Here is a 13894-nt window from a genome sequence, read left to right on the forward strand (position 1 = left end):
CCCAACACTTGTCTTACTGACCATGAATTGGAAGACACACGCCTCTTAATTTATTCTTTGTAAGATGTGTCATACAGCGCGGCTATTGGACACAACAACGGCTGTTGGATTGGGGTGTCGCAGTCCTGTCTTGCACATCCTGAATTTTGTAAGGTCGCAGACTCCGTCATAGATTATAGCATAGTGTGATTGGTTGGCTGTATGAAAGCTTCTGAAAAGTCTGTTGCACAAATTGTAACCAACTAAATACAATTAAATACAATAGCAAATAATTGTAAACAAACTATGTTCGCGCTTATTTACCTTAGAGATAACATGATTTGTCGGCTAGGTTGAGTATTTCAGCTCCAGAGTGTCGAAGCATGAAATGCAGAAAGTGTCTGATTGCCAACATTTTTGTGTGAGACACATCATACGACACTCATGAACACTCACTAAATTGAATAAATTTAAGCTTAGTTGCCTCGGAAACTATATGTTTATTGTCACTCTCAAATACCTGTTATCATCATCATCAGTCTCTAATAATACGTGTGCTTAGAGACCTGCTGAGAATCTGACCTGTTGTTGCTTTTCTAATCTGCCACGCTGCCAGTCGGACCAGGAAGACGAGTCCGAGTTAAAGACACAGGTAAACAAACACACTGGTAAATAAACACACACACACACACACACACTCAAGTAAACATAAACAAACACACAGAGGTCAATCATTCAATCAATTAATCCATCCATCCATCAATCAACCAATCAATCAATCTTTATTTGTATAGCATATTTCAAACATAAATGCAACACAATGCACTTCACAAACAAAACAAAAATGCAATAGGTATGACAGATACAGTAGTAAAATAGTAAAAATACATAAATAAAATAGTGTGAGCATAATAAAAAGGAAACTAAGGCTACAGGTCTGCTTTAACAGCTTTTAAAAAAAATCTCCACAAGCTCTCAGGCAGGCTATTCCAGAGGCTGGGCCCATAAAAGCTAAAAGCTGCCTCCATATCTCTTTGTCCTGGGCCTTGGTATAGTTAAAAGGCCAGTACCAAAGGACCGCAGGACTCCACAGGGCTCATACTGCGAAAGCATGTCGACATTCAGTATATTGCAGTGCACAGTCATGAAAATTATTTTAAATATTTTTTTTTAAATCAATTCTGAAATTATGAAGACTTTAAACTGGGGTTATGTGTGCTCTCTGTCTGGCCAGCTGTCCAATTGCTTTCTTGGGTAGGCCAGACAGGAGAGCATTGCAGTAATCAATAGGCTTGTGATAAAAGTATTTGACATATTTTCAAGAATCGTGCTTAAAAACAGAAGATTAGAGATTGTCCTAAAGTTGCTAAGTGCTGAAGAATTGAAATGATGTTTCTTCAGGAGGGGTTTCACCACTTTTAAGAGCACTGGGGAAGGTGCCAGTGAACAAGGAGTGATTAACAATAGTGTGCACTTCATCAGATATGCAGCTAAAAGCTTTTTGTGCATGACTGTAAGCCAGCGCACCTAGGATAGCGTTTGTCCAGTTATTACTCCCTCCCTCCCTCCCTCCGGACAATGTTGACCTGCCTCTGTTGGCACCACAAGAGGCAGTAGTCCCAGCACACCAAAATCAAGAAGGACAACATCCCGGTGGGGATGACTTTATGTTATCATCAGTGTAACTACTGTCCCCTACCATTAATGTTATGGAAGCTGCTGCTAGTTGTTGTGAGCTCATAAGCTAACTGGCTATCCCGCTCTTATTGTGCTGGATTAGCATTGGAAGCATTGGAACTGATGTGTCCGGGCGACAAGACCGATCTTAATTTATCAGACATTATTTCATGTCATTTCAATTCACAGCTATTTCAGTGGCATGACTAGCTTCTGCCCTACCAGTCCTGAACAGAAACAAGCCAGCCACACACATAAGCCAGGCTGGAACTGGCCTGGTTTGAAAAACATAGTGGGAATGGAATGGGGTGGAGGTGGCAGGTAGAAGGCTTAAGTTGAGATATTACTTTCTTGAGCATTTCTGTGTCAACCAGGGACAAGGAAAACATAATGCCTTTGCATGGTTGGCTGGAGATAATACAATTAGAACTCTCAGCAGGGGGTGGTTGAGTAATACCTTTTCGACTGGCTGTAATCTTCCCCCTGAAGTATACTGCAAACATTTAGATGTGGGGAACAATTCACAAAGATTTGAGGGGGTATGATTTATGATACTGAGAATAGTAGGAAAAAACACCCTTGGACAATTTTGGTTCACAGCGATCAAGAAATTAGCCTGTCTAACATGTATTTCAAGATATCATAGTGGACCTGCAATTTCACTTTGTCCACTTCTGCTCTGCCTGTCTTCAGTTTCTCTTTAATTCATTTGTTTCCTCACTTATGCATGGGGCTCTTTTGATTTGGCCTTTTTTACTGGAGCCAAGGCATCAATAGTTGCCCTAAGTTTGCTGTTAAAACCATCAAGTCATCAAATCACATAAGGAAGGTAAAAAGACACTGGTGCATTTCTTACAAATTCAATAAAATCAGTCGTGACCTTACAGGTAAGATTGCATTTCTTACTTAGGGTAAGCCTACCAGGCAGTAGGAGGAGGAGGAGGAGGAGGAGGAGGGTAGCCTACTATGCTGTAGCAGCAGTAGGAGGAGGAGGAGGAGGAGGGTAGCCTACTAGGCAGTCGTAGGAGGATAGCCTACCATGCTGTCGTACTAGTAGTATGTTTTGGATAATGTTGTCATTGTATTTAAATGTGTAAAATGTATGAATGTGATTTCATATTTTTTAATTGTTTTATATTGTTTATGATGTATGCTGTGTAACCAGGGCACCTTCGGAAATTGGTCTCAATGGGCTCCCCTGTCTACATAATAGTAGCAGTAGTAGGAGGGTAGCCTGCCAGGCAGCAGTAGGAGGAGAGTACCCAACCAGGCAGCAGTAGTAGGAAAGTGGACTACCAGGCAGCTGTAGTAGTAATAGTAGAAAGTAGCCTACCAGGAAGCAGCAGTCTAACCAGATGTCCCTCTTCCTGCAGCACAGCTTCGTGAGGAGGATCAAGGGGGAGAATGTGTTTATCAGACATAGTCTGCTCATGCTGGAGGTCTGTATGACTGGCACATAGCATGGTGTGTGGTCTGGGGTGAGGTTTGGTGTGCTGTGAGGTTTGGCTCTGACTTGTTCCATAAGCGCAGCATATGGTGATGAGGTGCAGTGAGCAGATCCTGCCTGCGACACACAGTACTACAATTTATACTCACAGTGCAACACTGTATGTGTGTATGTGTTTGTGTGTGTGTGTTTGTGTATGTCTCTCTATGTGCAACGCGTTGTGAATGTGTCAGGACACCATTGAAACCCCAGAGGAGCTCCTGAAACACCAGACCAACATCAGTGAGCTGAAGAGGAGCTTCCTGGAATCCGGCGCCACCCCTGCTGGCCTCAGTGAATGGGAGAAGAGGCTGTCCTCTTCGCCTCTGCGCTCATCACGCCTTGACGACGCCCCCATGATAGAACCCCTGGAACCTGAGGAGGTGAGCTCACTGTCTTCATATCAACAAGGAGACCCCTTTACTGAACATTTGCTCCCCAGATGATCTGAACATTAAAATGGTGATGCACTAGACCATGGGTTCCCAAACTCCATCAATGTGGGCCTCCCCTCTGAAGACACACGCGCGCCCCCCCCAACCCCCCAAATGAATCAATTTTGCAAGGCAACTTTAGCTAGCCCATAACGTTACACAGCTAAGTTAGCTCGGTGGCACCTGTTGCTAGTTATGATGTTTTCGCACAATACATTCATGCCTGCGGGGGGAGGCTCTCTCTGCACTATCCACAAATTTTGTATACATCTCTCCCATTATTTATTTACATTTTCTGACCTTTAAAATCACGGTTCATTCATAAAAACCATCGAAAATTCAAAAAGAAAAAACATGTTTTTCATTTTTTTTCTAACAATCCCTCTGCGCCTCCCCTGAATTTCTTTGGGGCTCCCCAGGGGAGGCGCGCCTCACAGTTTGGGAATGCCTGCACTAGACTGATACTTGGGATCAATCAGGAGAGACCAGGAGAGACGGTCTGAATCAGGAGAGACCAGGAGAGACGGTCTGAATCAGGAGAGACTAGGAGAGACTGGCTGATTTAGGAGAGACCAGTAGAGACGGTCTGAATCAGGAGAGACTGGCTGAATCAGGAGAGACCAGGAGGACTGGCTGATTTAGGAGAGACCAAGTGAGAAGGGTTAACAACTGCAGTGTGTGTGAGGGGGAATACATTCCTGCCTGGATTTATTTGGCGAGGGGGGGGGGGGGGGTTGCTGGTTTCTTCCCCTCAAGAAACCAGCATCCTGCTCTACTAAGCACTTTAGCAGAGGGAGATAACACACATACAGCTATTCTCCAGCTATGGAAGTGCAGGAACCTCAAAAGTGGCTGTTCCCCCATTCACTCTGCTGTGTGTGTGTGTGTCTGTGTGTGTGTGTGTGTGTGTGTGTGTGTGTGTGTGTGTGTGTGTGTGTGTGTGTGTGTGTGTGTGTGTGTGTGTGTGGACATCAAGCATTGATGATGTAACCATTGAAAGGGGTTTTGTTCATTAATGGTGATGTATATTTCCAGTCAGTTTTTGTAGCTGATGGTGTTTGGCTGTTGGAGTGTGATTAAAGCGGCTAGCTGCCCTCTAGTCACGCAGAGCTGAGTGGGTTGTCTGCTGGGGCTGGATGGATGGGGCTGGATGGGGCTGTTGGGCTGGATGGATGGGGCTGGATGGGGCTGTTGGGCTGGATGGATGGGGCTGTTGGGCTGGATGGGGCCGTGGGGCTGGATGGGGCCGTGGGGCTGGATGGGGCCGTGGGGCTGGATGTATGGGGCTGGATGGGGCCATGGGGCTGGATGTATGGGGCTGGATGGGGCCGTGGGGCTGGATGGGGCCGTGGGGCTGGATGTATGGGGCTGGATGGGGCCATGGGGCTGGATGTATGGGGCTGGATGGGGCCATGGGGCTGGATGGGGCCATGGGGCTGGATGTATGGGGCTGGATGGGGCCATGGGGCTGGATGTATGGGGCTGGATGGGGCCATGGGGCTGGATGTATGGGGCTGGATGGGGCCATGGGGCTGGATGTATGGGGCTGTGGGGCTAGATGGGGCTGTGGGGCTGGATGGGGCCGTGGGGCTTGATGGGGCTGGATGGGGCTGTGTGAGACAAAGAGGAGAGAGAGGCGAGGCACTGTAGAGAGTCCTATTTGTCCATCCAGCCTTGTGGTTCTGCTATCAGCCCCACAGCATGGCTGCATATGATGTGATATCAGTCAAATCGCATGCACACACACACACACACACACACACACACACTCACTCACTCACACACACACACACACACAATGTCACACTCTTTTATCAACACAGTGAATGATAGCAATATTATTTATGAGACATAATGCATGCATTATGATGCAAAACACAGACACATCCATGCCCCAAAGATATTTTCCATCCTAGTAAACCCTTTGAATATGACCACGTCACCGGCAAACATTTTTACAAATCTAAAAAATCTTTTAAAAAATCTAAAAAATTCATACATCCCAACACTTCCTGAAAGCTGACAAACTGCGCTTTCTAGTAATATGGGGAAAATCCAATGAATATTCAGAATGTTGGCACTATACTAAAAGGGTTGACTAATGCTAGCTTATCTGTCTGTCTGTCGTTCTGTCTCTGACTGCTTGTCTGTATGCTTCCCCTGTCTGTCTGTCTCTCTGTAGAGTAAAGAGGAGGAGACTTTGGCTGCAGTTCAAGAGGGAACCAAACCCCACCCTCTGGAAACTAGCTCAACTGTGGTAGGTTGAGGCGTGTATCAATCAGACACAAACACCACAATGGCTGGTTAGACCTCCACCCTGTCAGGTCAATGTATGGATGTTTACATATCTGTCATGAATTTATGTCTGAAACAAAGAAACACTGTTGCGTGAAGGAAAGAGACTGATTATGACATTGTAACAATACTGTAATCCTCTCTTTAGAAGTCACTCCTCATACAGGCTAAGCTAACTAATTCAAGCTAATGAGACAAACACAGGCTATGCTAGGCTAACTCAAGCTAAGCTAGGCAAACACAGACTAAGGATAACTCAAGGTAGGCAAATGCAGGCTAGCCTAAGGCTACTAAGTTATCACTGGCTAAGCTAGGCTAATGCAGGCTAAACAAAGGGTTAGGCTTACAATTCTACACTAGGCTCACATCTGAGTTAAAGACACAGGTAAACACACAGATAAAAAAAATACACACACGTGCACTCGCACACACACACATACAGGTAAGCCTACTGGGCAGCAGTAGGAGGGTAGCCTACAGGAAGCAGTAGTAGGACCGTAGCCTACTAGGCTAACTATTCTATGCTAGGCTCACACAGGCTAGGCTACACTATAGGCTAGGCTAAAAAAGGGTAAACTAGGTTATCTCAGACTAAGCTAGGCTACAATAGGCTAAGCCAGGTTATGGCTATGCAATGCCATGCTATCAAGGTTACATAGGGTGACAGAGGCAAGCACCACTAAGCTAGCCCTAGCTAAGCTATGCTAACACAGGACAAGCTAGCTAATTCAGGCTAACACCGGCTAACCTCTCTGCCCTGGCTGCAGGACTCTGATGGCTGGGTGGTAGTCAGTAAAATCCCTTCCCAGGTGCCAGACAAGACCGACACAGTCAGCTACAGGATGGTGGCCGTCACCAGCATGGTCAGGGGTCAGGCTGGGGTCACCGTCCCGGGTCAGGAGGTCAGGGAAATGAGCTACACCCTAGGACAGGAAGCTAAGGAGAAGAGCTATGCCCTCGGACAGGAAGTTAAAGATATGAGCTCCCACACCGGACAGGAAGCCAAGCAGAAGAGCTACAGGATCGGACAGGAAGTGAGAGAGATAAGCTATACTCTTGGACAGGAAGCTAAGGAGAAGAGCTATACCCTTGGCAAGAGCTATGACACCACCTCCGGCAAGATCGTCACCATGACTACCAAGGCCAAGGAGGCGGGGGAGGCGGTTGCCACAGCAACCTTCGCCCGCGAGCTGAGAGGGGCAGAGCAATCCTCTGCTACAGTTAAGATCATCCCCGTGGCAACAGAATATAACATCATTGGTTCAGTGGGTGTGGCTGGCGTGGATGGTACTGGGACCACACCCCTCATCACCATCAGAGAGGCACGCACCCCCACCTCCCCACCAGGACCCCTCTCCCCCGGAGGTCTAGGGCCTGGAGCTGCCACTGTTCTAGGGTCCAGTCCCAGGCTGGGGCTGGGGCTGGGATCCGGTCTGGGGCTGGGATCCGGTCTGGGGTCCAGTCCTAGGCTGGGACTGCGGAGGATGGGCAGCCAGGAGCACCAGGAGCAGAGAGACGTCACCTTGCTGACGGAGCCTGTCTACCTGGGGGACAAGACCTCCCCCCTCACTCCCTTCACCCCTCTGTCTCCCCTTACGCCCCGCACCCCCCGCTCGCCCCGCTCCCCCATGCCCAAGTCCCCCATGGCGGAGCTGGGCCTCGGCCTCGGCCCCGGCCCCCCGACCCACCTGACAAGGACGTCCCCTGGGGCCAGAGTGGTAGGACAGACCGTAGCGACGGTGGCATGGGTACTGCTGCCCCCTCCGCCTCACCACACCAGCATGGATACGACCTCCCCGACCCACTTCATCCCTCCTCTCCCCGTGTGACGCCAGTAGCCCCACCCCTTCCCCTGCCCACCTGCTCAGAACCAGAACCACGCCTGAATGTCCTGGTTCGGACCATTTCTGGGTTTTTCTGCTGGTTTATATAATTTGGACACAAATCCTCTGGCTGTCATATTTGCCGTCTGTTCACTGCTGCTGCCTCTCGGGCCTCCCTCTGTTCACTGCTGCCTCTCAGGCCTCCGGCTGTTCACTGTTTCTTCCCCTCGGGCTTTATTCTTTATCCATGTTTCTCATTCTAAGTTGTTCAGAGTGTAACAGGCCTGGTCTGAACTAAGCCTGACCTGCTGCTAGACACTTGAAGCACTGCCTCAGCCTTGCTGTGTGTGTGTGTGTGTGTGTGTGTGTGTGTGTTTATGTGGGTGGGTGTGCGTGCGTGCGTGCGTGTGTGAACATGGCTTTATTGTATGGTGGGCTGTCTGTGGGCTGGGAGGTACGGAGTGTGGTGAAAGCCCCCTCCATTTTTTTTACTTTGTGTTTGCTGCGTTTCTGCTGCGCCTAGCTGGGTCCTATTCATAAGAGGAGAGACTGTACTGAGATTATCCCTACATGTCCTACAGTTTATCCCTGGTTTCTGCTGGCTGCGACACAATTTTTCCCTAGGGGATAAACTGCCTTTATCCTGACTTTACTTGGTCTTCACGGATGTTTTACTCATCATGAACACATTATTGTCGCCAGTGTTCCACCCTGCGGAACCCATCCAAAGGTTCTAGAACATCAGGATCTCTCCACAGGCTTTAAGATGTGAAATGACTGCAGGTCAGAGCAAGGATATCCTTAGCTCCAGTCTCTTATGAATAACCCACACCTACCCTCTTTCCCTGCCCAACACACCTCACCCTGCACTGGACACTGTCTGTCAGAGGGCTGCCTGTCCCTCCCCTAGATGTACATGTCTCTGTCTCTCTTTCATGTGTGTGTGTGTGTGTGTGTGTGTGTATCTTTAACCTGTGTTTCTCTATATGTCTTGTTTCCTCTCTCTGTCTCTGTGTATATGTTTTTTTGCGTGCTTGTGTATCTGCATCTGTGCTCATGTGTGTGTGTGTGTGACTGTCTCCGTGTGTGCGTGAGTGTGTGTGTGTGTGTCTGCGTATGAGTGTGTGTGTGTCTGTGCGTGCGTGCCTTCATGTGTGTGTGTGTGGGTGTCTGTGCGTGTGTGCCTGCATGGGTGTGTGTGTGTGTGTGCCCAGCCGAAGCCGACGTTTGAGGAGATGTCCCCGGAGCTGACGGCACTGCTCCAGTCAGCAAGCACACGCGCCTGGCCCCCAACGCCCTCCACTGGCCTTGCCCTGCTTAAGGTCCAGCAGAGCTATGCTGTGTTGTCTATGTTCATCTACACCCTGTCTCCTTGTCTGCCTGTGTGTCTGTACATACACACTAACTGCCTGTCTATCAGTCCACCTCTCTGTCTGCCTGTCTGTCTGTCTGTCTGTCTGTCTGTCTGTCTGTCTGTCTGTCTGTCTGTCTGTCTGTCTGTCAACACAGCATATAAATGCAGACAGACTGCATTGTATTTCTATGCTGTGTTGTCTACAGTGGTGAAGCAATGTAGCTGAGCTCTCTCAAACGCCCCCCCCCCCTTGTGTCCTCCTACCTGCTTGTACTCTGCTCATGTAAACAATATCCAGGTTTATGAGGACCAATTGTCTGTCTAGACTGAGGTGTCACATAGTTGAAGGTGATGGCACTTCTGTAAACGTTGGTAGGTCATCTGTCAGCCTCGGAGGGACAGACAGACAGACCAGCCCGAGGCTCTGTCAGACAACAGAGTTAGACAAGAGAGATGCATGCTGGTCCGGAGGACTGACGCTCCGCTGTTGCTCCGGTTTCAGACAGCCGAGGCGGAGTCACCACTCGATCGGGACCAGCCAATGGTGGAGCAGCCAGCGGCGGAGTCGGAGCCGGAGCAGGAAGTCCAGGTAGAGATGGAGGACTGCGGGCCGGCAGAGCAGTGGCTGATGGGAGATAGAGTGCACGATGAGTCGTCCTCGGGGAGCGAGGCCAGCGACGTTAGTGACGTGGTCAGCGTGGCGACCCTGGTTGCCGCTGCCCAGGCGGCCGTAGGGAAGGTTGTGGAGGCAGCCGTCAGAGAGGTCGGGGGGCCAGAGGACCGTGAGGAGGATGTCCAGGAGGATGAGGGGGACGATGTGGGCCTTGGCGGTCCGGAGTCTGGATGGGCAGAGTCTGGATCGGAGGACAGTCAGGACTGGAGGTGGTCTGGAGAGAGTTCGCCCCCCTCCTTCCCCTCTTCCTCCGCACCCCCCCAGAACAAGCAGTGTAAGGACAGGATGGATCATCTAGATACCCCCCCCACAACCAGCGCCGCCATTACTGCTGTTGCTGAGCCTCCCAACGAGGTAACACTGAACAGAGACTCTGGCCCTCACACTCCCTGAGTGCTGGTCGTCACCCTCGCACCGTCCTCTCCAGCCTCTCCATGACAGCTGAGAACTCTCCCTGTGCCCTGTTCTCATCTGACCATGCCCTCTCCTCCTCCTCCTCCTCCTCCTCCTGCTCCTCCTCGTACTAGATGGCCTCAGCTCAGCCCCGCCCACTTCCACGCCCCCTTCCTGCTCTTCTATAATTTCTGCATAACAGCCAGAATCGTGGAAGCAAGCAATTAAAATGTATTTCAGACATGAATACAGAAAAGCACTGAAAGTTTGGATTTTGGGGAAAGTTCTGAGCAATTTGTAACATAATATTCTCAACAAAGACATGTTTAAACACCATATTCTTAATTTTGTCATGGCTGTTGGTTTCTGATCTCCTTGCCTACCATTGTTTTTAGTGGTGTGTGCCTAATTGTGTCAGGGGAACACTGAAGTGTTTTTTTTTCTTGGAAATTTTTGGAAAATGTAAAAAAAAAAAGGAGAGAAAATGGGGGAAAATAATACATTATTTTTGGGGAAAAGTATTTCATAGGTCTCTATAACTAATTAACTAACAAACAAACTAACTAACTAACCAACCCTGCTCTTCCCACGTGTCCCTGGATAAGCCCTGCCCTGCCCCACTGCCAATAACAACTCTCCACTGTTACCAGCTGTGTGTGTGTGTGTGTGTGTGTGTGTGTGTGTGTGTGTGTGTGTGTGTGTGTGTGTATTTGTGCATGGATGTTTGTGTGCACCACTCTCCAACTTAAGCCCTAGCTCTCAGAGTTCTCTATAGGAAATCATTACGGTCGAGTGCATCAACCACATCGGCTCAAGACAGACCAGCACAGACTAGACAGACTATCAATATATATCAGTTATATGTGAGGTGAAACTAGTCTCTCAAAAGGGTGGTTGTGTGTGTGTGTGTGTTTGCGTGAGTGCATGTGTGCATGCGTGTGAGCGTGCATGTGTGTTCTGGGACTGACCTTTGATCTCCCCTTCCAGAGGTCGCCCATGCTGCAGACGGAGGTCGTGACCTTCACTAGCGCCCCGGCAGAGGAAGTGGGGCAGGAAGTCCACACCACCGTGAAAACCATCACCTACGAAACTCTGGAGGTAGTATACACACCATTTACACACATCATCACACACTCAGCCTTCACAAACACCATCACACACACATCCTTCATGTGCGGACAATGGAAGGAAAATAATTGGAACATGTCGGTCAACAATGTTGGCCTTTAAACTGGGGTGTCTTTGGTTTGTGTCCCAGGGCAACGCTGAGGTGGAGCCTACTGCAGGCGTGCTGATGAGCGCCCAGACCATCACCTCTGAGACCAGCAGCACCACTACCACTACGCATATCACCAAGGTAGCACCATATCACAATAGTAACACCGCTCATATCACCAAGATAACCACCACTAACAACAGCATGTGTGCATCCCTCCTGAGCTGCCGTGCTGTCTCTTTCTTAAATCTAATCCTCTGTCTAACCCTTTAAAGTCGCACTGAAACGGACGTTTGAGATCATCTAACTTAGTTTGACGTATTTCCGACGCAAATAAGCTATGAGAGTGGGACATATGTTTAGAGGAATTTGATTGGAACATTGACAAGTGGACGGGTTTTAAGAACTTTAGAGAGATTCGATAGAAGGATAGCGTTGATTGACGTGGGTGGATGTCGTGAGATTATTGGCCTAAAATCTAAGGTACCTGTTGACGTCATTGCACGTGACCTACCGTTTTCCAGGAAGTAAGAAATTATATACTTTTATATAAGATTACAACAAAAGTAGAATTTTGTAATTTCTTTGGCATACATCGTTCAATAGGTGAACACTATGACCAATTATGTGAACCAAAATGGGACAGAATGCTTTTTTCATTTCAGTGCAACTTTAAGGGCCATTCGGACAGGATGTGACAGCAGCTCTAAAACCCATTATTTCCATTTGCCACGGCGGATTTACGCTCTGTCGAGCAAAGCTGCTCAGCGCTTGGCTCCGAGAGTTCGCCGCTGTGACCCAACAAGTCGTGTCCTGTCTGAATGGCGCTTAACACTGTGTCTCTATCTAGCCCTCTGTCTATCTAACTGTCTAACACTGTCTCCATCGAACACTCTGTCTCTGTCTAACTCTCTATCTAACCCTCTGTCTCTATCTAACCCTCTGTCTAACTAGCCCTGTCCCTATCTAACCCTCTGTCTTTATTTATCCCTAACCCTCTGCAGACTGTAAAGGGAGGCATCTCTGAAACGCGCATCGAGAAGAGAATCGTCATCTCTGGAGACGCTGACATAGACCATGACGAGGTAAGACACATACACGCACATGCACACACACACACACACACACACACACACAAGGAGACATACATATACACACACACACACACACACACACACACAAGAAGACATACACACACATACACACACTCACACACACACCACCCCATCCTTCTCGTCCTATTCTCTAATGAGTCTGAGGAACAGATGACAGTGGAAACATGGTTAGTGGTACTGCTGCTAGACCTGCCAGGCCTCACCTCCCCAACATCCCCCTGTGTGCCTCCATCCCTGGTGTGTGTGTGTGTGTGTGTGTGTGTGTGTGTGTGTGTGTGTGTGTGTGTGTGTGTGTGTGTGTGTGTGTGTGTGTGTGTGCGTGGATACGTGTATGTATGTGACCCAAGGCCCTGGCCCAGGCCATAAAGGAGGCCAAAGAGCAGCACCCTGATATGTCCGTGACCAAGGTGGTGGTCCACAAGGAGACTGAGATCACGCCTGAGGAGGGGGAGGAGTGAAACAGGTAGCCCCGCCACCCTGCTGGCCAGCCCCCTGGCTCCACCCCCTCTGGCAGTGGCTGCTCAGAACTTGACTTGGCTATGCTGCTCACTAACTAACTAACTAACTAACTAACTAACTATAGGGCCCTATGATTTCTGCGTAACACAGATGGAATCGCAGAATCCATCTACTAAAATGGATTTCAGAACACAAAGATGGAAAAGCACTGAAATTAGACATTTTGGGGAACATGCACCAAAATTGGTGAAAATGTGATGAACAAAGATAATGGACTTCATTAGGCCCTATAACTACTTAGCTGCTAACTACTTAATTCTGGGCTTCTGTCTCCCTGTCAGTCAGTCAATCAGTCAGTCTGTCTGTCTGTCTGTCTGTCTGTCTGCCTGCCTGCCTTCCTTTCTGTGGTTGTATGTGGTCTGGCTGCAGTACGGTCCACTCTAGCTGTAATCATACCTGTCTCCTGCAGCTCTGCTTCTTGTGGTTTCTTACACTCTGAATCCACAGCGCCCTCTGCTGGTCAGACTGGTCACTTGTCTGTAGCCAACAGGAATGTGTCTCACTAGCATCCGAGGGCAGACAGACAGAGACCTGATGTTTACATACTGAGGGAGACCTGATGTTGAGAAAATGACACACCCACCTGATGTTGACAAACTGACACACCTGATGTTTACAGACTGGTCTCTAGTCTCTGGTCTTCTGTCCCAGCACCTCCTCTCCTCTCTTGTCTCCTCGGGAGATACGAACCACAGTCATTTCTTGACCACCCTACTAATCATCATGTTCGTCCACTCTCTGTTCCAGGACTGAGGCCTCAGTGATCAGGGGCATTCTGCTATGTTCTGGAGTGTTCTGAAGAGTTCTAGAACCCTACCTGGTCACCACCACACGGGCAGGAGGGGCAGTGATGTTGCCAACAGCTCCTACATTAGCGGAAACTACTGCATCTGAGCACTACAGGACAAACCTACACACACACACACACAC

The 13894-nt window shown here is 48.9% G+C and overlaps 1 protein-coding gene across 1 annotated transcript in view; it reads left to right on the plus strand.

Annotated features, from left to right (window-relative positions):
- The window catches only part of epb41l3a (erythrocyte membrane protein band 4.1-like 3a), a gene marked incomplete at both ends in the record, with an annotated part of 24154 nt that extends 11251 nt beyond the window's left edge, over positions 1–12903 (plus strand). Inside the window, 11 exons of the mRNA XM_084453990.1 lie at positions 596–631; positions 3030–3095; positions 3337–3525; positions 5759–5833; positions 6639–7589; positions 8909–9016; positions 9551–10075; positions 11102–11212; positions 11373–11471; positions 12335–12415; positions 12793–12903. Of these exons, the coding sequence (XP_084310116.1) occupies positions 596–631; positions 3030–3095; positions 3337–3525; positions 5759–5833; positions 6639–7589; positions 8909–9016; positions 9551–10075; positions 11102–11212; positions 11373–11471; positions 12335–12415; positions 12793–12903 (2352 nt within the window). The remainder of the gene's footprint in view (positions 1–595; positions 632–3029; positions 3096–3336; positions 3526–5758; positions 5834–6638; positions 7590–8908; positions 9017–9550; positions 10076–11101; positions 11213–11372; positions 11472–12334; positions 12416–12792) is intronic.
- Between the last annotated feature and the right edge of the window lie 991 nt (positions 12904–13894).

Source organism: Borostomias antarcticus, assembly GCF_949987555.1.
Source record: "Borostomias antarcticus genome assembly, chromosome: 2".
Classification (NCBI taxonomy): Eukaryota; Metazoa; Chordata; class Actinopteri; order Stomiiformes; family Stomiidae; genus Borostomias; species Borostomias antarcticus.